Source organism: Contarinia nasturtii, unplaced genomic scaffold (assembly GCF_009176525.2).
Source record: "Contarinia nasturtii isolate CC-2019 unplaced genomic scaffold, AAFC_CNas_1.1 Cnas_scaffold_3116, whole genome shotgun sequence".
Taxonomy (NCBI): Eukaryota; Metazoa; Arthropoda; class Insecta; order Diptera; family Cecidomyiidae; genus Contarinia; species Contarinia nasturtii.
In genome coordinates, this window is record NW_022200428.1 from 459,520 (window position 1) to 485,666 (window position 26,147).

Genomic DNA, 26,147 nt, shown 5'->3' on the forward strand with positions numbered 1-26,147 from the left:
GGACCAGATGTGAGTTGGTCTTTATGAGAATACAGTTTGTATCATGAATCAAAGTGAACTTATGTCATTTGGACGTGTCTGAAATGCAGAATTTTTCCTAATTTAAAACCTCTAAATCATCATAATCTGTTCACTCTTGGCGAACTAATCCCATCAATAAATTACCGATGACTTTGTGATAAAGCTTATTTTTTTAAAACAAAAAAACGTTGAAGATCTGAAAATTCATGATCAAAAATGGTAAAACCAAAAATTAAAACCAGTCTTATCTCAAACGAATATAATTAATTTATTTGTTAAAATTACGATATCCAAATTTTAATTAATAATATTATGAATTTTATTATTTTTTAACTTTTAATATATACTCACTCTTCTATTCTTGTGAAGAAGCTAAGTTTCATAAGAAACAGTCTGATTTTTAGATAATTTCTTTTTTCATTTTTTAAAAAATTATTTCTGTTCATATTTTTCGGGAATTCAAAGATATACGTGAAGATTCATTTCGATTGAAGTATTAAGCATAAATTAGCCAAGCCAACTTCAATTCGTATGTTAAAAAGATGCGATTTTTTTGCGCGAATGAATTTCCCCTCAATTCCACTTTACGATGATCGGTGGACGCTCCATGGTGTTTGTTCTCGATCGTTCAGTCAGTTAATTTTGACATTTATTTGTTTGGATTGAATTTTTTTCTGAGGATTTTTTTAATCAATACTGGGTGCTGGAGAATTTTATAAAGATTAGATTTCTTTTCATTTAGAATAAAACATGTATGAGCCATGTACAATGATTTGTGTTGATTTTGATAAATTTAATTCTTTTAAATTTATTTCTTTTTCTTAAATTTTAAACATTTTTTTAAACGAAACATTTAACGAAAAATTGATATAAAAGAATTTTGAAGCTCGTGTATCGAGTTGTACATTTGTTTGATTTCTTCATAATCAAGATTGATTTATTACTCGATTACTCAACTGGCAAACGGTCTAATATCCAAAATTCTATGGCTATGACATTTTTGTTATGTTGATTCGATGATTCAATCGAATTTTCCTTAATTCCAGTCCCTGGACTAATTTGTACGTCTTATTCTAGTCAAAAACACAAAGTGTTACTGTTGAAAAAGTGCAACACGTTTTTCACATATATAGAGAATGGTATTTTCTTAAAAAATAAATTGATAAAAATGTATGACATAAATGTTGTGTATTGTTGTCCGTCTCAAAAATCCGAAAAAGTTCATGCATTTTCAATACTTTAGTTTCTTTTGAAAGCGATGACTGAGAATAATGCTGTAAACCACGTATGCCCATTCAACAGTGTTATTCCATGGCATTCGTCCAAAATTGTATAAAACATCCATTACACGCTCCGACAATTCTTTGCGTTTGTCCTGATCGTTGCTGGCCAAATATTCAAAATTCTCTTGAATAAAACGTTCGGTAACCTAATCGAATTTATTGAAATGTCCAATTAAAAACCATTGAAAAAACAATTTTGTCTTTTGAAATGCTCACCTCTGCTCGAATTCGATCGAACAATTGAATTTGTTGTGCACCAATCGTTGGCGATTGTGCCAATGTACAGCGCTCGCACTGGCATTCAAATTCGTATTTTTCACGTAAAATACTTTGACGCTCCTTGTCGCTATTTCGGATATCGCAATAGCTAACAAATAGCTGTTCGCCTTTTTTTATGGGACGCATGGTGACCACGATAATTGAATTGGCGAGTAAAAATTTGGAACAGTTCGGTGCACACGAGTGATTCAAGTATGATGAGATTGGTGCGGTGATTTCGACACAACCACTTTCACCGTTATCAAAAGTCTTTATGCCAAATTTTTCAATCACTGCAAAGTGATGTAAAATTAAATGCGTTAAAAAGCGTTGTTGTTTCATCGAACTGGAATTAAGAGAGAATTCAACCATAATACAAATATTTAAAAAAAAAAAAGAACCATGAGTCTCACCTAAAAATCCGTCCGACGATTTCATGGTTCAAGAATGCGGTCATTAGTTTTTTGGCCAGAGGGACTGCGTCATTCTGCAGCGCCGGCATGTGGATCAATTGTAAAAATGCGCGATATTTCGATTTCATATCGGGAATGGTGTCGGGAATGGCGGTATAATTCAAAGTGGTGGCCATTTCCACGAAATGTATGTAGTCTTCAATGGTATTGAACAGAGCAATTCCACATAAAATCGATCGAATCACTTTGATGAGCCAATGATTGTTATCACAATTCACCGTCGATTGAAGTTCACATTCGATTTGATGGTATTTTCGGGTGGTGCATCGCTTACAAACCATTGCTTTGCAGCACCTTGAACACGGCACCAGATTTGTATCGGCCGTTAAACATATGCAGCACTTGACATAATATTCGGTTGTGGTCGATACAAATCCTTTTTCGATTAAGACAATTTGACCAACGGCAATGGGTTCTTTGGCAACGATGTGACGTCCGTATGTATCGTTGCAGGTGATTTCCAGCACATGGGCCATTTCCGGGAACATTGGATCGGCGGTGAAACTGAGAGTCGGCTCGATATCGTCGTTTATTTTACTTACTTTCAGCATCATTCGACAGGAATTTTTATGCTTTTCCAATTGCGGTAGCAACTCTTTCGGCAGTCCCGAATTCTCGGCCATCGATAAATCGATCCAACATTTTTTGTACATGCCCATATTGAAGAAGCACTGTGCACGTTTTGCATAACCTAATCGATATCGAAATTTTCAATTAATATAACAGTTGAAAAAAATAAACATTCTGATTTTTAAATACTCACCTACGGAGAGATGAAACGTTCCCAATTTTGCATGGCAAATACTTCGATTGTACCTAAGGGGAGAGTAACAAAAGAAAAGAATCGAGTTAATTTAAAATAATCGAAAAATAATCGAAAAACAACCAATAATACGTACCACTCACGTGCCTCTTGCCAATTCTTTTGAATAAATTCAATGTCACCGATTTCACGTTCTTCAACCGCCGACTCAGTGCTCTTGACATTGTCTTGGGTGGCTTTGTCACTCTTTGAATTGATCACAATCTCGGCGAATGAAGATCGTCTGGATTTTAGCTGTTTGAAAATGTCCACATAGCATGATTGCAGTCCAGTCGATTCCTTCTGCCACAGCATATACTTTGATGCGACTTTTGGCCTTGGTGTCGGGCACAGCCGATGCAATCGATTCTCTTTGTCGCTCGGCTTCAACACTTCACTATCCCGCCACGGCACCGACGTCGTCATATTTGACACCACTTCTTTGTCATCCCAAACAAACGGAGTGTATTCCATGGCGGATGTTTCAACATCAAGCATACTACTTTCGGCGACATATTCAAATGGTTCGATTTTAAATTCGAGAAATTGCTGAGGCTCTTGCTTCGGTTCATCTTTGACATTTACAAAAAGTGGCTTCGTTTGTGAGACATTTTCCGACTTCTTATTCGAATGAATCACACGCATGTGCACATTCAACGATGATTTACTGGTGTAATTCTTTGGACATAGGGCACAAAAAAACATTTTGTCGCCGGTGTGAGTTGACATGTGTGTTTTCAATCTACACATATATCGAAAAAATTTACGACATAAAATACATTGATAATTACGTTTGTCGGGACCATTCAATGGCTTTGACGATCGACGGGTAACTTTTGAACTTCGAACTGGTTTACGTGGCAACGCTGGCTTATGGCAATAATCCATATATTCGTCATCAATTACCTCAGTTTTGATCCTTTTTACTTGATTTTGTACAGTTTCAATGTCAACGATCGACGATTCATCATGGATTTCATCGTCCGAATCGTATTCAGGCTTATAGTTGATCAAAGCAATCGATGGCGGCGGTGTGGCTCGGTTACGTGGTCGTAGAAAACGATTGTCAACTAGACATTGCAATGGTTCGTCGTCGTCATCAGATGATGATGGCTCGCTTTTTATTTTTGAAATTCGATAGCGTGTATTGTACGGCATTATCCTTTCCGGGCTCTCGTAATCATCCAAATCAATAAAGTCCGGCTTTATTTTGCCATTTCGTAAATTCATTGTAGCCACTACTGGAATATAAAGGGGAAAATGATGACACTTTGTTGAAAAAAAACAAATCAAAAAACAAAAAAATTTTGAAAAAAAGGTCGATGGAACTGATTTAATAAAGAAATGCGGAAAATATCAAATCGTACAGTCAATTGGATCTTCCATATGAACCACGTGTTACTAACCTGCTCTTGCTGGAACTTTTCCTTGAATATTTCAATTTCCGTGGAAAATGAGTAATTCACAAAATTTAATGTAAAAATTGGTGAAAAACCACAATTAGATGCCAGATATCGACGATTTCTTCTTTATTTTTTGTATTTCGATGCAAATAAACTAGTTTATAATATTGTCAATCCATACACATAAATTGACATTTGGATTAATGACGTCTGGAAACTGTAACAATTTACTGTTTGGTCATCCTTTTGTTGCACAACGCAATGTGGTCGTATCGTGTGTGTACATGATTTACGGGTCAAGCTCTATGTGTCAAATTGTCAGTTTCTGCAGTTCGTATCAAAGGCAAGTGAAGAGAGAGGGGCGCTGAGTTCACCGTAGGGCAACTTTGAAATGGGGAAAAAATCAAATGTGTCATCAATTTCTAGAGGAACTGAAAGAATATGAATAATTAAAAAAAAGTTTTTCCATAAAATATGAAAGCGGAATAGATTAGATCCTTTTTGATGCCACTTTAAACTATTCTTCTTAGTAAAAACCCTTTAAGTGTTTTCGTTGATGTATTTCAAATGGTAAATGGAAATTGCTTTGGAATTTCAAATGGAAATTTCCAGAGCTGTGATTGGCACAGGAGACGTACGATAGTAGAAGTAAAAATGTCCACATCGCCGAGGTGCCCATAATAACTCTGCTTGCATTAAAAATTCAAGTGTAAATTAAATATATTTCATTTGGCAATTGTAATTTGTAGTACAAAGAAATCCTTTGAATTATATCGACAATTTTCGATGGAGTAAAATATCGATGGAGTAAGTGCCAATGTCTCCATGCAAATCTGAAAACAACGTACAACTTACCTTTTGCCTCTTGACACAACGAGTCATGAACGTCTCTCACGATCTTATGTACATTTTTTACATATTCTTTTTGTTCGGACATTTTTACTGTTTTTTTCTTTCAACTTTTTCTCTACAAATGAAAATTGCAAATTTTCTAAAATTTCTATAAGTCAATGTTTGCATTATTTTATTTACTTTTTTTTTATCATATCAACAATTTATACCGTTCATGCTGCATATCCAAATAAAATGATTGTTATTAATAATTAATAGGTGGAAAATAATATTTGAAATTTACCTATTGGATCGAATGCCAATATATATTTAAATTAGTGTTTATACTGAACTAAACAATGAAAATTGTTGAAATTAAACGTTATCAAATGATTAAGACGAACTAAAAATATGGAAAGAAACTAAATAAATTTTCTCGAAGGAAAAATCGTCAAATTCAAAATCAAAATTTTTGTTATCGTCAAAGATGCTTGGATATAATACTTTTTTCATAATTTTTAGTCAAAACTTATGGTTGAATTGCTCCTAAAAGTGATCTTATTCTGTCCACTTTTTTTACCGAGTGCGGAGTAGTAGTAGAAGAATACGATCTCCAAAAATGAGTTCCACTCTTGATAACCGTATTGGTCGAGTAGTCTTTGGGCTCGTTTAACAATTTTATCATCCACATGTTTATCATTCGTATTCTGTTGTTGTTTGTTGTACACGTCATTTACAATGTATAAAAAGTCCATATTTGTGGTTATTCCAAAGTCTTCCTCAAAAGCGTTAACGTTTCCTCTTTCATTAACCTCTTCGAATTTGCAACGTTCACAATCGCATTTACGTCCCAAATCATCCTTAAGCTCTTCTTGTCTAGTTTGAACATCTTTCAATAAACTCGTTTCGTTGTATGCAATATGAACAGTTTGTCCTTTTCTGATAGGTCGAACGGATGTCATTGCAATATGTCCCTCGATCAAATTCAATCTAACATGTGGTGCACATGAATGGCTAAAATGCCTTGAAAGTATAAATGTGTAATCGATTTCTTCCAGTGACTCCAATCCACTCACAATCGAGTTGAGAGCGCTCAGTCTCAAAGAACTGATGTGATGAAATATCAAATGGATTAAAAATCGACGATGTTTAACCGTATGAAAGTAACGATTTACAACCGGATGACCCATCAGTGCACAGTAATTGACAAATGCTGCCTTCTTATCGTCGATTACCATGAACAAACCATGAGCTATATGTAAAAATGCACGATACTTTGTCAATTTATCGTCGTTGCTTATGAAAGCTGGAAAATTTCCCAAATCACCATGGACTATTGGTTCGACAAAGTCCATTAATTTGTTGGCATTTTCAAACAATGACATCGCTAGTAAAATCGATCGAAAGGTGTCGGATGCAAGCTTATATTGGCCATCGAATAGTACAAAAGCGTCACATTCTACCTGATGGATTATGGATCCGTTGCATGATGAACACATTAAAACTTTTGAGCATTTTGAGCATGGCAACAAATTTGTGAGGCCCGCCGAACAAATGCAACACCGGGACACACTAGGGGTGTAGGATGACACGAAACTACTCTCCACCAATACCTGGAAGGGAAGGGAAAGTAAGATGTTCATTTATAAGTACCTGTGTCACGCGGTGTCGGTGTCAGCAGATGACTGAAAATAACGGTTTTACGGACCGGTGTTGTCTGAAGACCCCGCCCTCATTGGTTAAGGTGTAAGAGCGAAAATGGCATGAATATTCAAAGCTCCAAACGCATTTTGATCACTCTCACACCAAATCAATTGGAGAAGGTGCAAATTTTCCATTCATCTGCTGGCATCAACACAGACAGACACTCAAAAATTGATCTAAATACGCTTGTGCTAAAGTCACTTACCACTTGTCCAACTTTCACGTCTTCCGTTGCAACAAAACGCCATTTACCATCCGATTGGCGTGTCAAATCCAGAACATTTGCCAATTCATGATACTTCTCACTCGGTAAAAATGCTATTTTTGGCACTTTCGTCATCGGCTCTATATCACCTTGGCCAATCAATTTAATGCATTCTCTTTCCCGCATTTGCAATAATTGCACATATTGACGCGGATAATTAGAGTGTCGTGCCAAATTCAAGTCCAATAAACATTCCTCGTATCGTTTCAATTGAAAGAAGCATTGAGCTCGTTTTGCGTAACCAATTCCAATGTGCTCGGAAGTAATGGTGGCAAAACACAAACTTTGATTGTAACACGCAATCGCTTCTTGCCATTCCGTTTCCTTGAAACATTTGTCACCTTTTTTTCGATATAAAACTGATTGATCGTTATCTTTCTCATCGCGCATATATTTTGCGATTACAGATTCGGTCGATTGAAAATACTGACTTTCAGTTTGAGCGTTGTACCGATTTTTTAAATCCAATTTTCGAAAAATGTCCACGTATAATGAGCTCTCGTAGCGAGACTCTTTTTTCCACAGAAGATCCAGAGTATCAATGTTTTTTTGATCCATAATGCCGTTGTGGTGACCAAAGCTATTCTCTACTGAACAACGGTAATAGAAATAAAAAATTGAAAAAAGGTTTCTTTTACGGAAAAGAACTATTGTATTTTTTTTAAATCAAAGTAGGTATTGAAGCGAACTGGATTCCATCGACTTTTGAAAGAATGTTTTTCACGATACTTACCGTATTTGTAAAATGAAGCCCAAATTTTGTTGAATTTCAGGTTGATTGGAATTTTAGGTTAATCAGAGAAAAAAATGATGCACATCAACCGGACCGACAATATTTGTGACGCAATTAGAGTGTTTGGTTCGTTTGACAGTTCGGTTGTTGTATAAGTTTCTGTTTGTCACAATCGCGCCAAATTTATTGAAGAGGACGGACTCGCACATTCCGAAAAAGTGACTTCGAGAGTGCGTTCAATTCAAACTTTTTAAAAGCGAAGTGATTGTTATTAAAGCCGTTATTTAAGATATTGTCAATGAATGAACTAAGAAGAATGACATTAGATTTGATGTAAATGGAATTAATTCAATCGAATCGAGATTCATTGAAAACTCAAACCGATGGTATCATGCAAAATGAATTGAACAAATCGATTAAAATATTTTTGTTTGGACAATGAAAATGATCGGAGACAATCTTTGAAAAAATATTGAGATTAATTCGAAATTGTAGAAGAAAAAAATGTGAAGTATCGATTTATACCTTCGAGTATCTCTCATACAAAATATTCGTTTTTGAGCCAAAATTGAAAATTTTGTATGGGAGATACCCCCAATTTTGATTGAAATCTCTTCAAACTTTCAGAATGTTATTTTTTTGTGTAAAAAATAGTCTAGGCAAAGTATTAAGGTAGCATACAGGCATGGCTCCCATACAAAAATTCATTTTTTTCTGATTTTTTCAAGGAAACTGTGACAAAAATTGATTGTATCTCAAAACTAACCTCGGATTCGGTTTTCTCGTGCCAAAAAACCCCCAATACATATTTTTGAGTGTTTAAGTCTACATTAAGAATGACTTTTGGACGAAAATTGGACTCTTTTTCATAGGTATCACTCCAGTCATGAATTTTTTTTTCATCAACCAAAGTCTGTAAAGTCAGATTTTGAATTAGGTTTCTACGATGAGCGCAATCTTGCTAACAAATTTTGCGTACGATGTACGACGTACAGATTAACAAAAACCATGTTTAGAAACGCCAAATTCGTGTTCTCTGACCTCAATAATAGGTAGAAAACATGTTTCTGAAGTTTTCAAAATTTTGACCGATTGAAATACTTTTCACCTTACACTATGCCCGTTCGAACAATCAGCGCCTTTTGAAAGGAGCCCGTGCCTTTCCGCGCCTTTTAATGAAATGACGAGAAAAAGAATAAACAACACGTCGTATAATTCGTATATAAACAGCTTGTACGAAAAACAGCATAGTAGGCGCAGATTCATTAGATTTTTGGTATTTCTTGTTCCTCTTTGTGCGGATCTTCGCCGCACAATGAAGATTCAAACGAAGAAGAAGTATGGTCTTAGCATTTTGGCATACATAAAATCGAATGAACTACTATGCTGTTTTTCGTAGACGCTGCTAATATACGAGTCATACGATGTGTTGTTCATTCTTTTTCTCGTCATTTCATTAAAAGGCGTAGAAATGGTGCGTGCGCCTTTCAAAAGGTGCCAATTGTTCGAACGGGTGTGTGCGGAAAAGTAAAACGGTGGATTACTTGTAGAAAATGGGAGAATTGAAAGGCATTAAACCGATTATAATGTACATTAAAGACAGCGAAATTGAATATTATGACAACAAAGACAAGAAGAACTTTGAGCATTGCCTTTCAGACTACATGAAGTTTGCGAGATATGAAGTTGAACGATTCTGCATATGAGATGCATAGAGAGAAAGAGTGTTGGTATCGATTTAATTTTGTCATTTTTTGGTATACACCAATTTTCTGTTAGTTCTGTAATGAATGAAAAATAAAATAAAATGACAAAGTTTTTTTTAAAATTTTATTGATTCAAATTGCTGATATACTTTGAGAACATTAAAGTGCTTTTAAATAAATGGTGAATCATGTTGATTAAAGATTTGATTACCAATACTGCAGAAAAAAACAGCTTGACTCCCATTGATATGTTAATAACAAATTTTTTGAAAAATTTGAATATGTTGACCACTAACATATCGATTTTGTCAATCTGTATTACTCCGCACTACTATATCAAACCATTTTCGATTTAAATCCAAAACATCTCGCTTAAGTTCAGATGAATCGCACTTTATTTTCACTTTAACTCGATCTTTAGCTAATGCCACAATCGAATTGTAATCATTCATATCAAACTGATTCGAACGGCACCCAAACTCCAATTCAATTAAACTTGTTTTTTTTTCCAGCATTTTTATTATTGTTTCAGCTCCTATATTCTCTAAAAATGTAATATTCATATTCTCAATTGTGGGTATATTCTCCACAATATTTATTAGCAATTCACTTGAACTAGAAACATTTACGGTATTTATATTTAACCACTTCAATTTAAACTTTTTTAATTTTTGCACAAATTGATTTTCAAAATTTAATAAAAATATACCTAATGATTCAATGCGGACATCATTTTCAGTGAGAGATTTCACTAATGAATTAAAATGAACATATCTTATGTAATTTTGTATTCCTAAATTTTTTAATTTTCGTAGTCTCGCCAGATGTTTTAATTCATCAGAGCCATAGTATGCATTTAATTCAAATGACAGAGTTTCAAGATTTTGTCCAAAATTGGCAATTTGCTCGAAAATCGCTGGCGTTCCATTCAGTTTAGTAAATCTCAATTCTTTCAATTGAGGATTCAAACTAATAAATTGAACGAGTTGATTTTCTGTCAAGGTTGTTGGTTTAAACAACATTAAACTGGTTAGTTTCGAGTATGATCCGAAATTGGAAGGAACGCATTGATAAAATCTTAATTCTTGAATGGATTCAAATGGAGATCGGGTATTAAAATCCAATTGATGATCAGAAATGTGAAATTCAGTCAGTGAATTTCCACAATAATCAGCGATCATATTGAAAAGTTTATTTTCTTGTTCGCGATCAGAACTGGATGAATCATACCAAGCAATTGTCTGTACCGATGAACCGAAAATTGGGAGAAAACGTTTCAAATGAAACTCCTCTAAATCATTCGATTTTTTTTTACTTTCTTCACAAGTTTGGATTAAAACTGTTTTGTATTCGGGTGGGTAAGCTGCTGTTGCGTTATTTTGGAATCGAATACATACCTCTGCCGCATTTAGATAGTCTCGAATATTTGGTAATTTTTGAAAGATTGCTTGCATGCAATCATCATTAAGTGCATTAATAATATTTCCCGGAGAGTCTTGCGCGGGCACAATGTTCAATTCGTAAAACAAGCGATTCACCGGTATGCGATATTTCTTCGTCAAACCAATAACTTCCGGAATATTTGCTGTGTCGAAGTCTACTTCGTCCATGTAAATCAATTGTAAGAAATCCTTGAATACAGCGGCTGAAGTGTTTGGTAGTTCCACATCAATGTTGACTTTTTCGTCCGACTTTCCATAAAACATGTCATCAAATACATTGCTTGCTTTCGATAAGATCATTTTATGGGCCGGAACACGTTCTTTCTTGTCGCCACACACGAAATACACGTCGGCTGTCTTCTTATCCAGATACAATTTCCGCAAAAACTTCGGTGCCAAATCACTTTTCTTGGGCCCCGACGTGATGCTCTCCGTATCCATCTCGATTTGTTGACGTTTTGCATGGGGCAATTCAGAAAATGAGTACATTTTTAACGAGAACAAATTTTCGATTTTTTCACTTTAAAGAGTTAAATTAAATGAAGCGCACTAAATTATTCACTGAAATGAAGGTGTTTTCAGCTTGAATGCAAAAATGAAAGTAATTCACTCGACGTATCGCTCGGATGTATTTGTCTTCTAACACTAATGATCTTCAACACACAATGGTGTTGTCACATTTGTTTGCACATAAAAAATGACATCTGTAAAAAGTCAACCATCTGGTGGTAAAATTCAAAATTACGACCTTTACTGCTCCTTGCATTCGTAATTTTCATAGTAGCATTCTCATTAGCTCAGTTCGACTTGTTCAAATATCAGAACAACTGCAGTTGTCTTACCTTCAATATACCGATAAATCACCGATTTCAATGGTAGAAATGGTAATAACAATAAGACCTTATTCCTATACTCTTAATATTTGTGACAAGGCGAAAAGAAATATTTTTTCATCAGTGGCGTCGCCTAACGTGTTGGTTGACAATGCCAATGGCAAACCAGTGAATAGCTGTATGTCGAACAATTGTGAAATCATTCGCATCAATACATACTAACATAGTAGTAGTGTAATCCCATCTCTGTCTCGCCATACAATTGGCACACCAATACAGACGAACAATGCGAATAGCGAACAACACACAGAACAGCGGCCACCAAACGTCAGTGAGGAGAGGCGTATTTTGTGTTATTCCCTCTCTTATTACTTACAATATTTATCTCTAACCTCAATTTGATCATTTTTGATTGGTGTTGCATTCAATTGTTTATCGAAGGTAATGTTCTAAATTAGGAAAATAAAGGAGATTAAAGTGAGCGACGCATTCACTATGTAATAATAAATTAATTCATTCCTCATTTCAGTAGTACTTTGTTTCGAAAGAGAATTTCGGCAGTCATGTCAACCACATCAAATGATTTTGCGATTAAAGGTATTTTGATAGCTGGTGAACAGTTGTATTTGAAGGAGAAGATGTCCGATTTTCATTTCATTTGTAAGTCAGCCGAAGGTCAAGATGAAGAAATTCCGGTACACACATTTCTTCTGGCCAGTGTCAGTGATGTGCTTGATACAATGGTCAATAATTGGGATAACATCAACGCTGTCATTACCGACGCCACATCCGCTGAATTCAAAGAATTTTTGCAGTTCTTCTATTTGGGACGGGCAAAAATAACAATGAACAACGTTGCAAAGGTCATGTATCTCGGCGACAAATACAATGTACCCGAATGTTTGAATGTATGTACGAAATTTCTACGTCGAACTCTGACTGAAGAGAACGTTTGTTGGGGATTGGCACTTGCCATTCTCTATCGTCAAGAAGATTTGAAACGATACTGCAAACTGATGGTCAGCACCAATATCAAGACGGTTTTTGCATCGAACGGTTTTTTGGAATGCGAGAAAGAGGTGCTTGAACATATTTTGAAAATGGACTCTTTGTCATGCACCGAAGTAGAAGTTTTCAATGCGTGTATCGTGTGGTTGAAAAGTGCCAGTGGCGAAAGCGAATTGACAAGAGAAACGGTACAAAATCATCTCGGCGACCTATTCTTTCAAATTCGCTACCGATCGATGCCATTTGCAGATTTTGCCGAAATCGTTTCATCTTACGGAGGCCTTTTTTCACTTGATGAACACCAAGAAATTGTTCAATTAATCGGAATTCAAAATTATCAAGCGAATTTATTCAACGGAAATCTCCGGGAAGGTTTTGTTACCCATAAACGCACCAATCTAGAAAAAATCAAATGTTCACGTGTGGTTACAAATAATATTGTGATTTCGCCATATTTAATCAAAAACATGGAAACCACCAGATTCTCGACCAATGAACCACTGGTATTGAAAATGTTCACATGTACTGCACTAACTTTTATTGAAAACAATCAATATATGCATCGCAGCGAATCTCTACCATCAGAAATGACAATCGTTGAAATGTCTGATTCGACAATGCTTGGCAACGAAGTGGTTCTTTATAATGCAATGATTCGTTTATGCTCGATTTCGCCGACTGAAGTGTCATTGACCAAGTCTGTTCTCCTAAAACCTGGATGTCTGTATGAAATTCGCTTCAAACAAGACCCACCGACCAATTGTTGCACCTTCATACAAATGAGTTCGGAAATGCATTTGCAATCTGATATCGTTATACAATTTCATAGCGATCTGAATGTGTCGAACAATGATATTGGCGATCAATTAATTTGGGGATTAATTCAAGATTTCGTCTTCATCAAAATTTGAGGTGAGATGATACGATGGTGAAGAGGAAAGAAGCAGATGAAAATACACACATGTGAAAATTGCCGAAAATATAGAAATCATAATACTAATTAGATTACTGTTATTATTGAAAATTATGCCTGAACAAATTCAAGGTCATTCAAGGAATGTAATTAAAATTATCATCTTTTGCTTCAAAATAAAATTGAATAAAATATAAAACGAACATCAAATGAATAAGTTTTACTCAAATTGTGTGTTTTTCAAAAAATACTATGAATATATTTTGAAGCTTTCATACAAATTGGTCTAGCATAGTTTGAAAATGTTGATGAAGAAGTCAGTTTTTTACTGGTTTTATTCATTTATTTGTGACACATATGTAATGTCTTTCATTCTAAATCTAAATCAGCTAAATTTGTGCTATACCAAAGGAAATTTTTTCGAAAGAAGGTAAATGCGTTGAAGAACAGCGTGAAGTAAGCAATCTAGAATGGACAAAAGGTCGTTCCACATCGATCCTTTGTGAAAATTTGATGCTAAGCAGAATAGGTCTCTTTCCTTGCTGAGCGATTTGCTTTGCATTGTTCAGCTGTGCTTTTTTTCTGTTTTGAGTGAATAGAATTGCACCCTTGTTAGTGTGGCCAAACAATTGGTTCGATCCAATCCAAATAGTATGCCACACGAGTATAAACTCTCCTACATCCAACACCATGCGAAGCGATTCCAATCACTGTGGTATCGTGCGGTTCGTGGATGTTGGGAATGATAAGTGGTTCTCCGCTGTTTAGTTGACATCTATCTTCATTTGCTTCCGGATCGTGCGCACAATATTGCCGTTCGTCAATGCTAATATTGTAATTCATATGTATAAGCGTTTCGTTGCATACGGAAAGTGACATTGTCTTAAGGGCGGTCAGCACGGCTATGTTGTCTGGTTCTGTAATTCCATGAGATAAAAAATATTAACATTATCTCAAAAAATACAAATAATACTAGTGTTGCATTTACCCCATTTAGTTGCATAGAGAGTCAAGTCAGGGTCTTCATCACGTAACTCCATTTGCAATCGAGCCGGTGCAAATCGAATGAGCTTTTTCAATCGAATCAAAGCGATGTTATTCTGTTTCGTCAACTCCGTATAATTTGGATGCCGATAGATATTGTGATAAATATTAAGAGTTTCAAAAAACAGAAATCAACGATCAAACGTCTACTTACTGGTCCCAATCGAACTCGAGTCGGTTCATTTTCTTTGCGCACACAGTATGCCGATGTCATGATAAAAAATTCAGATATTATTATTCCGCCACAGTCATAATTTATCTTGTTCTCAACAACACCAAATGAAACAATACCAACGATAGTCTCTTTTTTCGATATTTTATACGTGGTAAGTGGTCCTCCGCTTATTTCATCATTCCACAGAACGCTTCCTTTAGTTTTTACTAAATGAGAAAATTAAATTACATTCAATATTTTTTGTACGAAATTATTTAAATTAAACGTATAATTGGGATGAACAATTATCTTCTGTGAATAAAAACCAGTGATGGTTTTTTCCTATCTGAATAGCGCTAGCTATTCGCAGCGTCTGTACAGCATTGCTGCCCAGATGCTGAATCGAAGCGGTTGCCATACGCGTTTTATTGTCATATAATCTAAGTAACCAGTGAGCTAACAGAGTATAATACACTAATACCATAGTCAGTATACAAACGCATGTCGAACAGAGAACGAACGCGAACGTATATGCTCTGTGTGGTACAAACAAAGTGTGCGGCAACCGCTACGATTCAGCATAGCGCTATTCAAATAGGAAAAAACCATCACTGATAAAAACTTAAAAACTTCTCTAATCGATTTTTTACCTCCACTTCATAATTTACAATTCGATTGGCATCGTTATCATTGTCAGTCAGAGATAGCTTTTTTAGAAAAAATAAAATGTCTTACATCTGTAAAATGAACTTTTCCGCACTGTGATCCACAACATGCTTTTATTACATATCTTTTACTTCAATTTGAATTCACGAAAAACTAATAATTTTTGAAAGACTTTTCAATGATTGTATGAAATCGTAATCATTTGAAAATTTGCAGAGGTCATTTTTTTCACAAAAAGCTAACATTCTGAAAGTTTGAAGAAATTTCAATACAATTGAGTGGAGGTACCCCTATTATGCGTAACTCTCGGAGTGTTATTTTTGTGTGAAAAAAATAACCTGTGCAAAGTTTCAGCTCATTACGATATCATACAGGCATAGCTTCCATACAAAAATCCAATTTTTTTGAAATTATTGTATGAAAAGTGTGTCGAAATATATTTGTATCGCAACTCGCAGAAGACGTCAATTGTAATATTTGCGAACTCTGGTGGTGATTTACTAAATTACCACCATTACAATGTGTGGCATGGTGATTTTTGTATGTATTGTATGTGCTTTGCTGAGCAATATTACTATCGCTCAACGCAGTGTTGGTGGTAATACTGTACAGCGCTGTCACAGCAAAGCAAATACAATACATACAAAAATCACCATGCCGCACATTGTAATGGTGGTAATTTAGTAAATTACTACCAGAGTTCACAAATATTACAAGTGACGTCTTCTGTGAGAAAAATAACATCATATTCGGTTTTTTCGTACCCGAAAACCCCCCATATTTTTGAGTGTTTAGGAATACATTAAATACGACTTTTGGAAGAAAAATTGAATTTTCCCATGGATGCCCATGGGCATCACACCAGACATGACACTTCACTCTATCGACCAAAGTCGCTCAAAATCTAATGGTTTCTATTCCTCGGCATCCCCAATCATCCTGTGAAGTCAGATTTTGAATTACTTTTCTTGTTTGAAATTACTTTTCTTGTACAGGGTACGCACATACATTCGGACATCGAAAAAACGCTAGATTCGTGTTCCTCGGCCCCAAAAACACCCTGATAACACATTTTTGAGGATGTTAATTTTTCGACCGATTCCAATACTTTACCTTACACACTAGGTGTGTGCGGAAAAGTAATGAGAACAGTTTTTATAACAAATGTTTGGAATGCAATTGACGAATATAACTCACATTTCCCAATTGAACTATAACCGAAGGTCGAGATGCTACACAATCCACTGCCGTAAGTATAAAGCCCTGGGATATTACCGTGCCACCACACAAAAAACGAAATTCACTGCTGTTTTGATATTCCAAGGCCGCCTAAATGTTGAGATTAACATTAAAACATGGTTGAATTGCTTGAAAGAAATATAATAAATCGATATACCGTCCATGGAAATATCCTCGATACGGCTGGTACGTCACTCAAATGTTGACAAACGAGCCGATTTGAATATAAGCCGCCAGCTATAATTATGTACAAAAAATATTGGAGATTTCACAATTTTCACTTTTATTTCACCAATTTATAGTAAATAAGTACAAAAAAACTTCTTACAAAGTTCCCACGCAATACTGTAAATCTGGAAATGTTCTGATATAAATTTTCAGTGACGTGTTCGTTCATATACATACAAAATGTTAATATATAGGCAACTTATATATTAAAAACATTGTTTCAAAGCACAAAAATAATTCAACAACTATTTAATACCTGATAGAATGCCAATCAGAAACAGCGGAAGATAGAAAATTGCAAGAAAATACTTCATTTTCTCAATTTTAACATCAAATAAATTGAAATTAAGTATTTCAGTGGACTAAAATAATTCATTCAATATTTTCAAAGAATTTAAACCTCCAACCTCCATTAGATCACGAGCTCATTTATCGATGCTTTGAAAATTGAAAAATACATCGTTTAATTCTAAGCTAAATATTCTGCTAGATAAGATAATTCAATGATCTTAAAGGGCAAATGATTTCGATTAAATGATTACATTTTTTAAAGAATCAACAACCGACTGGTTGACGAATAATATTTTGGCTTCGAATTAAAAACAGCCGCTTGTGTTGTGACTACAATTCAAATAAAATGTCTTACATCCGTAAGATGAACTTTTCCGCACTGTGATCCACAACATGCATTTATTACAAATCTTTTACTCAAAGAATTCACGAGAAAACTGAATCTGACATTAGTTTTACGATACAAATAATTTTCGAAGCACTTTTCATACAAAAACTACTAAAAATGGGAATTTTTGTATCGCAGCCATGCCTATATGATATCGAAATCTTGTGAAAATTTGCAGAGGTTATTTTTTTCACAAAAAGTTAACATTCTGAAAGTTTTAAGAAATTTCAATGCATATTAAGGGTACTTCCCATACAAAATTTCGTTTTTGAGCGAAAAATCCAAAATTTTGTTCGGGAGGTACCCCTAATATGCGTTGAAATGTCTTCAAACTCTCGAAATGGTATTTTTATATGATAAAAATAACCTGTGCAAAGTTTCAGCTCATTACGATATCATACAGACATGGATTTCATACATAAATTCAATTTTTTTTAAATTTTTGTATGAAAAGTGTGTCGAAAGTTATTTGTATCGCAAAAATAACGTCATATTCGGTTTTCTCGTACCCAAAAACCCCTCAATACACATTTTTGAGTGTTTAAGTATACATTAAATATCACTTTTGGAAGAAAAATTGAATTTTTCCCATGGATGGCCATGGGCATCACACCAGACATGACACTTTACTCTGTCAACCAAAGTCGCTCAAAATCTAATGGTTTCTATTCCTCGGCACCCCCAATCATCCTGTGAAGTCAGATTTTGAATTACTTTTCTTGTTTGAAAGTTATCGTGTTAACAAATTTTTGCGTACAGGGTACAGGGTACGCACATACATTCGGACATCGAAAAAACGCTAGATTCGTGTTCCCCGGCTCCTAAAACACCCAGAAAACATGTTTTTTGAGGGTGTTAATTTTTCGACCGATTCCAATACTTTACCTTACACACTAGGTGTGTGCGGAAAAGTAAAAGTCGAATTATAAACGAATGAAATACGTTCTTTCGTTTGATTATGAAATCATGATTCAAAAATAATTTTTAGCATATAGCACATCGAAATGATTGCGTTAAAATGAATCGTGTTGTTTATTTATTCAAAAAATATTTCTTTCAATCAATATTTTGTGTTCTAATATGGAATGTAGAATTATCTGTGCCAATGTTCCATAAATAGCAATGACACAGCAAATGCATTATAAATACGCACATATGTGAATAGTTATTTCATTGCTAATGGAGTCATTGGAATGTATTCAGGTAGATTTTTATCGGTTGATTGTGAAGATATTGATGGAGTTGGTTCTTCTTCAACATCCAGTGAAATATGATTTGTTTTGTTTTTAGTAGAGTTAAAACGTTCCCTATTCGCTTGGATATTTGGTGCATTCAAATCATCATAGTGCTTGGCCACATCTTTTCCAATCATTCTTGTGATTCGTCTCGCCAGTTGATTGAATGGTGGACGATATTCAGGAACAATCTGCCAGCAGTTTAACATAATTTCATATCTATGTTTGGTTAAATAGAAATTGAAATTAGTTCAAAATTTTACAAAGCATTTTCGAGAGTTTTTTCATTGATTCCATTGAATAAATGCATCCCAGTGATGAGCAAATAGCTTACATTTCCTGTGTTGCATAATCTGGTTTCTTCATTCGATAGTTGTCATTTATGCGCTCGAAAAGATTTTTGTGGTTGCTATGATCTATATCCTGATATGGAGTTTTTCCAAGAGAAAACAATTCCCACATCAAGATCCCGAAAGACCACACATCCGAAGGCGTCCAAAATTGAAGGTTTTTGTACGTTTCGGGTGCAAGCCATTTGATTGGCAACGGAGACTGTACATCAAAGAAATTAAGTGAAATATAATCATTGGAAAAATACACTTAAAAATAACGAAAATTGTATTTACTTCTTGACGTCCAACGTATATATAGTCTTTGTCAATTGTACGTGTCAAGCCAAAATCGCAAATTTTCACCACATTCCCCTCGCAAAGTAAAACGTTTCGTGCTGCCAAGTCACCGTGTACCATTTTTCGTGATGCCAAATACTCCATGCCGCGTGCAATTTGATACGACCAATGCAATAAATCGGTGGTTGATAATGAACGCAATGGAGCCACTCTTTTTACTGTTTTGATATTTGAAATAAGAGAATATACGACAGAATATTTAATGTCACCAACCTAAATTGGATTGCGGTTCATTTGAACTCTCATCTCCAGAGTTATCTGGTATGCTGGTAATGATATATTTCTTTCGTGGTTGATATTGTTCGCTAGGGATATATTAAATTGAAAAGACATAAGTAATGTGACACGATGTTGAAAATAAATTATTTTTGATTACCTATTGATGCCTGAGTCATTGTCATCAGCAGATTGTTCTGGATATCGTGTTGTTATTTCCTGATCAATCCATATATTATCGTCATCATAAAGGATTTGATCAACAAAATACTGACGATGATCCCTTATGAATTTTTGAAGATTGCCATATGGACAATATTCGAGAATAACAAACAGTTCACCTGTTGAACATAGTAAAGTAAAACATTAACCGTTGTCTAGATCAAAATATGCGCAAATCGCTCACGTTTCTTGATATTAATAGTATTTGCCCCAAGTAGTCGAACCACATTCAAATGATGACCCAAATGAATTAGAATTTTTAGTTCTATCACTAGTGCACGCAAGCTCTGTAAATTATCAATTAAATTGGATCATTTCGATTGAAACACTATTTCCTCATAACTGAACATGAAAAATGTATCACTTCCGATTTTTAAAATTCATGTGGTGACATTTTTTTTTCGTCTCCCTATGGGCTACAACTTTGCCGAAGAGAGTAATCGAATATTTTAAGTCGTTTACGAGATAGAGTTGATCGAATATAACAACCAATATTAATTTGGGGAAATTTTTTGATGCAAAATGTCTTATTTTGGACCCCTCTACCACATCCACCAGGAATTTTTAAAATCGGAAGTGATAGGCTGGGGATGTTTACTGGTAAGGAGAAATAATAGTGAGAAGAATATTGAAAATACCTCTGTGTCTGAATTGTCTTTAACCGTTTTTATGGCAACCTCCGTTTTTTCTTCATGATCCATGATTTTATCTACCTTTCCATAATGCACAATTCCAAATTGACCCCTGCCAAGGATGATTTCTCTGTGAATTCTTCCTTTACTGACCTCGTATTCTAGGTCGTAGGGAAGATGTTGTGCTTTTTTATACAGTGGATCACTTTCATCATATTTTTCGGGGCATCCAACATTAAAATATGTTATGAAATCATAATATTTTTTCCAGCGTCGATTTTCATCGATCAAATGTTTAACACAAGCCACTGACATTATAAATCCTATAATGGCAACAAACACCGACATTTCCTTGATTCTGTCCATTAAGCGTGGCGGACTACAATCAGCAAAAGTTTTTTCTGAAATTTGTGACGTGCTAACTCCAGCATAAACGGTATATGAGTAACTTGGGTCAACATAAATGAAAAATTTTCCATTACGCAGGTCAGTGATGTCTATTGGGTGTGTTTCATTTGTGTCACTACGTGTATAATACATTCGAATGGTATCATAATCAATATATGAATTCGATTCTAGTAAATCCCATGAGATATCCAAATTTGATGATGTTGTATGTTCACACACAAGCTTACTATGACCTATACTTGGACGGTTTACACAGTGACCAGTTTTGGTTATGATTGAACCATTTTTATCGTGCACCCCACTGATGTTGAATGTGTAATTTTCCCATGAAATTGGTATAAAGGATGAATTATAGGTTTTCCATTGATCCTGATTGCTTTGGGTTTTATAGTTAATTGCATACTCTGAATCCAAAAAAGGGTGATCCCGACGCATTATTCCACAGTTACACATCTTATCGAAAATTTCATGATCATATCCAGCAAGTATATAGATAGAATTTTCCTCTTTTTGATTATCAAACATGGCTTCGCATTTGTAGGGGCCCGTATCATTCGAGGTGACGTTTGAAATGATCAGAGATGTATTATCACTTATAGTGAATTTTGAATTATCATCGACATTTATTGGAAGCATTTTAAAAAACCACTTGATGGTATATTCTTCAAATTCATCGGGCACAGCACAACTTAATTTCACCGAACCGCCAAACACAATTCTACCACGATCACTTTCGATGATTACCTGTCTTCGGTTTCTAACGTACAAGTATGACGTTTCATTTACATGACCCACATTGTTGGATGCATAGCAAGTGTATTTACCTTCAAGTGCTTTTTCCACGTAACGAACATTTAAATCACCATTTTGAAATGTTGTGTATAAATTGGCTGGCAATGGTTGACCGTTTCGGGTCCATCTTATTTGAGGTGTTGGCACACCGAATGCACGACAAGGTAAAATTATTGATTCACCAACCATAGGTGACGTTAAATGATCGGGTGTTTCAATGAATACCGGTGGGAATGGCTCAAGAACATTCAAATAAACATCTTTGTAAGCATATCCAACGGAATTGGAAACATTGCAACCGTAATTGCCGATATCACTTTCAGTGACATTCTTTATCACTAACGCATTTTGTTTGAAGATTACTCGAGATGATTCTTCGATTAGTTTTCCATTGTGAGTCCATTTCTTTATAACTTTTGGTATTCCACCTCCCAAACACTTAATTATCGCTGTATCGTTTACTCTTAAGTTTTGCACGGTTGGCTGGTTAATGAAAAACGGCGGGACATTCACCGTCAACCTCATCGTATGCGTTTGATTTGAAGACTCGTCTGCACATGTGTATGCTCCCGAATGGAATTGTTTCGCATTTTTTATGGTAAATGACATTTGCTTATCGGGCAATCGATCATTAATATAAACTCCATATGTGTCAATCTCGGACTTTCCGTCTTTTTTCCATGTCACATTTTGACGCACATCAAAAATACAAATCAACGTAATATCTTCGCCCCACATTACTTCTTCGAATTCATTGCTTTTAAACAACAATTTAGGCAGAGACGTGTTTTCAGCTATTGGCTCACTTGTTACGTTTAAATCAATTCGTTTCAAAATTTGAAATGCATCCGTCGACTTTGTTGTGACAACACACGCATAATGAAAACCATCCGATGCATCGCTACGTGAAACTTGAGAAAAGTATAAAGTTCCGTTTTGATCTAAGATCATATGATCGCTTGAATGGTCGGTGCCCAATCGTTCAACGTCATCAATCTGCTCAAACACCGTAATATTCTTCTCGATTTTACTTAATTTAATCCAAAAGAGTAATGGTTTTGGCCACTCAGTGGGCGCTTGACAATCGAATTTAAATGGACGTCCTTCGATGGCATTTTCTAAATTTGGTTCTTCGTCTTCTGGTGGATTCGATGTAAATATTCGCACCAACACCGAATTCGATGTGGCGACACCATAATCATTCTGTGCAAAGCATTGATATTGGCCGTTATCTTCTTCGTGTGGATTGTTTATGATTAATGTTCCCTCGCCGAGTCGAAGCTCCACACGACTATTTGCAGTCCAATCGAAAGGCTTTCCATCTTTCGTCCAATTATATTTGAAATCAAGTATATTGTTTGAAGGTCTTATTGACTCGAGGGTTAAATTTGTCGAATGAACCATCCAACTGAAATTGATTTAAGAAAAAAAAATATTTTTCTAATTGACAGCAAAATTATGTCAAAAATGTTCAGAATCAATTCGTTCGGATTAAAATATTTAAATAGAAGTAGTGAAAATCGAATTCAGAAGAACTGTTTTGCTTTCTTTGAATAAAAAGAACTGGGTTTGTGAGTGATCTTGTATTGAGAGATTTGTGAAATGTATCAACTAGCGGTTATCGCAATTGTTGATTGTGCACATTTTATTGGCACAAAAACTGACTGATATCATTCTGTATAGAGCGAAAGATAAGAGTGTTTTCGACTTCCCTGAGAGACGCAAATTTTTTTTCATTTTTTTTTTTTTAAATAAAACTAGAATTCTCAACTAAAAATGAAATCTTGACCACCGTTTTTCTCTTGAATATCGCTGATTTTACGTCGCAATTCTCAGAACGAAGATTTGTACATTTTTAAGGTAGTTTAAATTCAATATTTCCAAATTATATACTCATATATGTGCAGTACCTTATTTCATCTCCTTCTGTCGCAGTCACTGTAATGGTTGACTCGGCTTTACATTCCAACAAAAGGCTGTTATCGGTTCCATTTGAACTTGCATGAATAAAACGAATGATTTCGTAGTTGGGCGGTTGCAAAATCATTCTCGGTGGCGAAACATCTTTTGCGAAAAAATAAATTAAATTCAATTACACAAATAAATCAAATCGAAACACCTTGAAACGCATTGATTTAAGAAAACTGATTAAAATACATACGTAAAGTGTCCAATGAATGCATCACAAATACAATCATCAGTGCTTGAAACAAAAATATTTTCAACTTGTCTCTTTTTTCCATCGCAAAATTTGGACCGATAATACATTCACTATACTGATTCTATTGATGAATTTATTTTTTTAAAGAAAAGTACACTAAAAAAACCAACAAAATTATATTGAGTCAAATGTTTGATAATTGAATTATGGTCTGTTTGTGCGAGACTCCAAATTGCGATTGTAGCAATTTGATGTACGTCTGTCTACTATGTTAACATCTCTGCTGAATACATAAAATGAATAATTATCTCGAATGAATTTAATAATCGTTGGCCAAAAAAATGTTCGTTCGCGCAACAAATGATAATTATGTTTTTGTCAGGAGTCTTTTTTTACTTTTCCGCACACAAAGTGTAAGGTGAAAAGTATTGTAATCGGTCAATATTTTGAGGTCAGAGAACACGAATTTGGCGTTTTTAAACATGGCGACTTTGGTTTATGGAAAAAAAATTCATATCTGGAGTGATACCTATGAAATAAAAAGGAACTTACATCCGTGAGTCTAACTTTTCCGCACTGTTTCCAAATTTATTCCTTTACCGAACTGGTAATGCAATACTAATTCAATAACTACTGAACTATATTGTCTAAGAGCAGTCAAGTTTTTTGGCCAAATAATAAAGCAGTAATGTGCGAAGGGGGTAGGGGTTTACCCGACCCTCTCTTACAGTCGGCTTTCAAGGCGATCGGATTTTGCGAGCGCCATCTCTGAGTCCCAATGCAAACCAAAGGGAAACTTTACACACTTGGGTATTCGTTTATATATTTGTCAAACATTGATATCTGTCAAAAGAAACAACGTAAACAACACGAAGTGAATATTTTTCTGGTGAACTATCGGTATTATTGTGATTATTGCAAATAAAAAATTAAAAATGTTGTTATTTTTTTTTTCCTTCAAAAAATCTTTGCGCAAATCTGCGATTGCATCGAGAACTGAACATTTATGATTGTAATAAGTGTACATTTATGATTTGACTAAGAGATGAAAAAAAAAATCGAGAGAAAAACAAAATTAGATTCAAGTAATTAGCATGTCTTGTGTTCAGTTCTCTATGCAATCGCAGATTTGCGCAAAGATTTTTCGTGTTGTTTACGTTGTTTCTTTTGACAGATATCAATGTTTGACAAATACATATTTTCTCCACATATCCATCTCTACATGGTCTAGCAAAGCAAAGCAACCTCATAACACGAGAATCATATAATATAAAATGTTTGTGTGTTTTCTCAATTTTGTTATTTATAATAAATTCTATTAATTATTTTCGTTATTTGCAATTTCGTTTGCAAGAAAAAAATATATGAGAATCTGGCGAGAAAGAGATGGCGCTTCTTAAATCGAGTTGTGTTCAAATACATTGTCAATATACAACGCAAGAGAGGGTCGGGTTTACCCCCCCCCCTGTGATTTGGACATCCCTGCGACATGACAGTGTATTGCAAAAAGTGACATGGTGGCGCCATGTACAACATGGTGGTGAAAGAACAATTTTCATGTAAGAGCATGTACGACCACATTATTGATGTTAGTTGTTATCAACTTGGATGAAATAATTTGTGGTCGCAAATGCAAAATGTGCGTGGTCGCAAAGAGTGATCATAAAATTTATCTATTTTCAAGAATAAAATGTTTACAATTAGAAAATTCCTTGCGATTTCATCATTTTTGTATTTAAAATTTATTTCGTTTAAAAAAAAGTAGAAGAAAATACAAATCGTCTATCACAATGTGGTCGCAAATACGTTGTGTGGTCGCACATGCACAGTTTGTTCTTTCACCACCATATTACAGGTACATGGCGCCACCATGTCACTTTTTTCATGTCGGGGGGATGGATTTGGATGAGAAATTTTTTTTCGCGAAAATTATTCGACTTTGCTAGGGTTTTTGATTCTAAAAGTGAAGACCTTTTTTTTTAGCTCATCAATGTAGAAAATTGAGGAGAATTCTTTCAATTTCCTAGGTTTTTTGGTTTCGAGTGAATTTTTTCCGATTTGCTAGGGATTTATATATAGGGGATATTTTTGTATGGGAGCCATGTCT

The 26,147-nt window shown here is 34.9% G+C and overlaps 5 protein-coding genes across 13 annotated transcripts; 1 reads left to right on the plus strand and 4 right to left on the minus strand.

Annotated features, from left to right (window-relative positions):
- Nucleotides 1–911: 911 nt before the first annotated feature.
- LOC116349716 lies at nt 912–4,514 on the minus strand. Of its 4 annotated transcripts, none has more exons than XM_031781272.1 (6): nt 4,244–4,514; nt 2,935–4,072; nt 2,799–2,851; nt 1,976–2,726; nt 1,521–1,908; nt 912–1,450 (listed from the first exon to the last, which is right to left on the minus strand). In XM_031781272.1, the coding sequence occupies exons 2-6, from the start codon at nt 4,065–4,067 to the stop codon at nt 1,253–1,255; spliced, it is 2,523 nt and encodes an 840-aa protein (XP_031637132.1). In that variant the 5' UTR covers nt 4,068–4,072; nt 4,244–4,514; the 3' UTR covers nt 912–1,252. The 4 variants fall into 4 exon arrangements, with proteins under 4 accessions (XP_031637132.1, XP_031637135.1, XP_031637133.1 ...); XM_031781275.1 differs by having other exon boundaries at nt 2,935–4,075; XM_031781273.1 differs by having other exon boundaries at nt 2,935–4,078.
- A 1,055-nt stretch (nt 4,515–5,569) lies between these two features.
- Nucleotides 5,570–7,892, minus strand: LOC116349714. Of its 2 annotated transcripts, none has more exons than XM_031781269.1 (3): nt 7,774–7,892; nt 6,981–7,627; nt 5,570–6,684 (listed from the first exon to the last, which is right to left on the minus strand). In XM_031781269.1, exons 2-3 carry the CDS (start codon nt 7,596–7,598, stop codon nt 5,590–5,592), a joined length of 1,713 nt encoding a protein of 570 aa, XP_031637129.1. In that variant the 5' UTR covers nt 7,599–7,627; nt 7,774–7,892; the 3' UTR covers nt 5,570–5,589. The 2 variants fall into 2 exon arrangements, with proteins under 2 accessions (XP_031637129.1, XP_031637128.1); XM_031781268.1 differs by having other exon boundaries at nt 6,981–7,630.
- Nucleotides 7,893–12,081: 4,189 nt separating this feature from the next.
- On the plus strand, nt 12,082–13,885 carry LOC116349724. Of its 2 annotated transcripts, none has more exons than XM_031781288.1 (2): nt 12,082–12,195; nt 12,284–13,885. In XM_031781288.1, exon 2 carries the CDS (start codon nt 12,318–12,320, stop codon nt 13,671–13,673), a length of 1,356 nt encoding a protein of 451 aa, XP_031637148.1. In that variant the 5' UTR covers nt 12,082–12,195; nt 12,284–12,317; the 3' UTR covers nt 13,674–13,885. The 2 variants fall into 2 exon arrangements, with proteins under 2 accessions (XP_031637148.1, XP_031637149.1); XM_031781289.1 differs by having other exon boundaries at nt 12,287–13,885.
- Nucleotides 13,886–13,965: 80 nt separating this feature from the next.
- On the minus strand, nt 13,966–17,422 carry LOC116349726 (chymotrypsin-like elastase family member 2A). 4 transcript variants are annotated; one of them, XR_004201941.1, is made up of 7 exons: nt 17,263–17,422; nt 17,107–17,131; nt 16,936–17,015; nt 16,737–16,868; nt 15,524–15,580; nt 14,664–15,100; nt 13,966–14,592 (listed from the first exon to the last, which is right to left on the minus strand). XR_004201941.1 is itself a non-coding variant. In XM_031781290.1 (7 exons), the coding sequence occupies exons 1-6, from the start codon at nt 17,318–17,320 to the stop codon at nt 15,098–15,100; spliced, it is 366 nt and encodes a 121-aa protein (XP_031637150.1). In that variant the 5' UTR covers nt 17,321–17,422; the 3' UTR covers nt 13,966–14,592; nt 14,664–15,097. The 4 variants fall into 4 exon arrangements, 3 of the variants coding, with proteins under 3 accessions (XP_031637150.1, XP_031637151.1, XP_031637152.1); XM_031781290.1 differs by having other exon boundaries at nt 17,107–17,142; XM_031781291.1 differs by lacking the exon at nt 17,107–17,131.
- A 1,271-nt stretch (nt 17,423–18,693) lies between these two features.
- LOC116349723 (platelet-derived growth factor receptor alpha-like) lies at nt 18,694–24,302 on the minus strand. Its single transcript, XM_031781287.1, has 9 exons — nt 24,041–24,302; nt 23,790–23,943; nt 20,686–23,287; nt 20,232–20,334; nt 19,986–20,166; nt 19,823–19,914; nt 19,547–19,767; nt 19,255–19,472; nt 18,694–19,139 (listed from the first exon to the last, which is right to left on the minus strand). The coding sequence occupies exons 1-9, from the start codon at nt 24,120–24,122 to the stop codon at nt 18,851–18,853; spliced, it is 3,942 nt and encodes a 1,313-aa protein (XP_031637147.1). The 5' UTR covers nt 24,123–24,302; the 3' UTR covers nt 18,694–18,850.
- Between the last annotated feature and the right edge of the window lie 1,845 nt (nt 24,303–26,147).

What these genes read in the sequence shown, in the direction of transcription:
- LOC116349716 (XM_031781272.1), bottom strand. Translation starts at nt 4,067, where the DNA reads ATGAATTTACGAAATGGCAAAATAAAGCCGGACTTTATTGATTTGGAT. An exon ending in AACGTTTCATCTCTCCGTAG is followed by an intron (nt 2,727 to 2,798) that starts GTGAGTATTTAA and finishes GATATCGATTAG; the next exon opens with GTTATGCAAAACGTGCACAG. An exon ending in TCGATCGAATTCGAGCAGAG is followed by an intron (nt 1,451 to 1,520) that starts GTGAGCATTTCA and finishes AAATTCGATTAG; the next exon opens with GTTACCGAACGTTTTATTCA.
- LOC116349714 (XM_031781269.1), bottom strand. Translation starts at nt 7,598, where the DNA reads ATGGATCAAAAAAACATTGATACTCTGGATCTTCTGTGGAAAAAAGAG. An exon ending in ACGTGAAAGTTGGACAAGTG is followed by an intron (nt 6,685 to 6,980) that starts GTAAGTGACTTT and finishes CTTCCCTTCCAG; the next exon opens with GTATTGGTGGAGAGTAGTTT.
- LOC116349724 (XM_031781288.1), top strand. Translation starts at nt 12,318, where the DNA reads ATGTCAACCACATCAAATGATTTTGCGATTAAAGGTATTTTGATAGCT.
- LOC116349726 (XM_031781290.1), bottom strand. Translation starts at nt 17,320, where the DNA reads ATGAAGTATTTTCTTGCAATTTTCTATCTTCCGCTGTTTCTGATTGGC. An exon ending in CAGTATTGCGTGGGAACTTT is followed by an intron (nt 17,016 to 17,106) that starts GTAAGAAGTTTT and finishes ACATAATTATAG; the next exon opens with CTGGCGGCTTATATTCAAAT. An exon ending in TTATAGTTCAATTGGGAAAT is followed by an intron (nt 15,581 to 16,736) that starts GTGAGTTATATT and finishes TTTCTAAAAAAG; the next exon opens with CTATCTCTGACTGACAATGA.
- LOC116349723 (XM_031781287.1), bottom strand. Translation starts at nt 24,122, where the DNA reads ATGGAAAAAAGAGACAAGTTGAAAATATTTTTGTTTCAAGCACTGATG. An exon ending in ACAGAAGGAGATGAAATAAG is followed by an intron (nt 23,288 to 23,789) that starts GTACTGCACATA and finishes AATCAATTTCAG; the next exon opens with TTGGATGGTTCATTCGACAA. An exon ending in AAGACAATTCAGACACAGAG is followed by an intron (nt 20,335 to 20,685) that starts GTATTTTCAATA and finishes GATAATTTACAG; the next exon opens with AGCTTGCGTGCACTAGTGAT.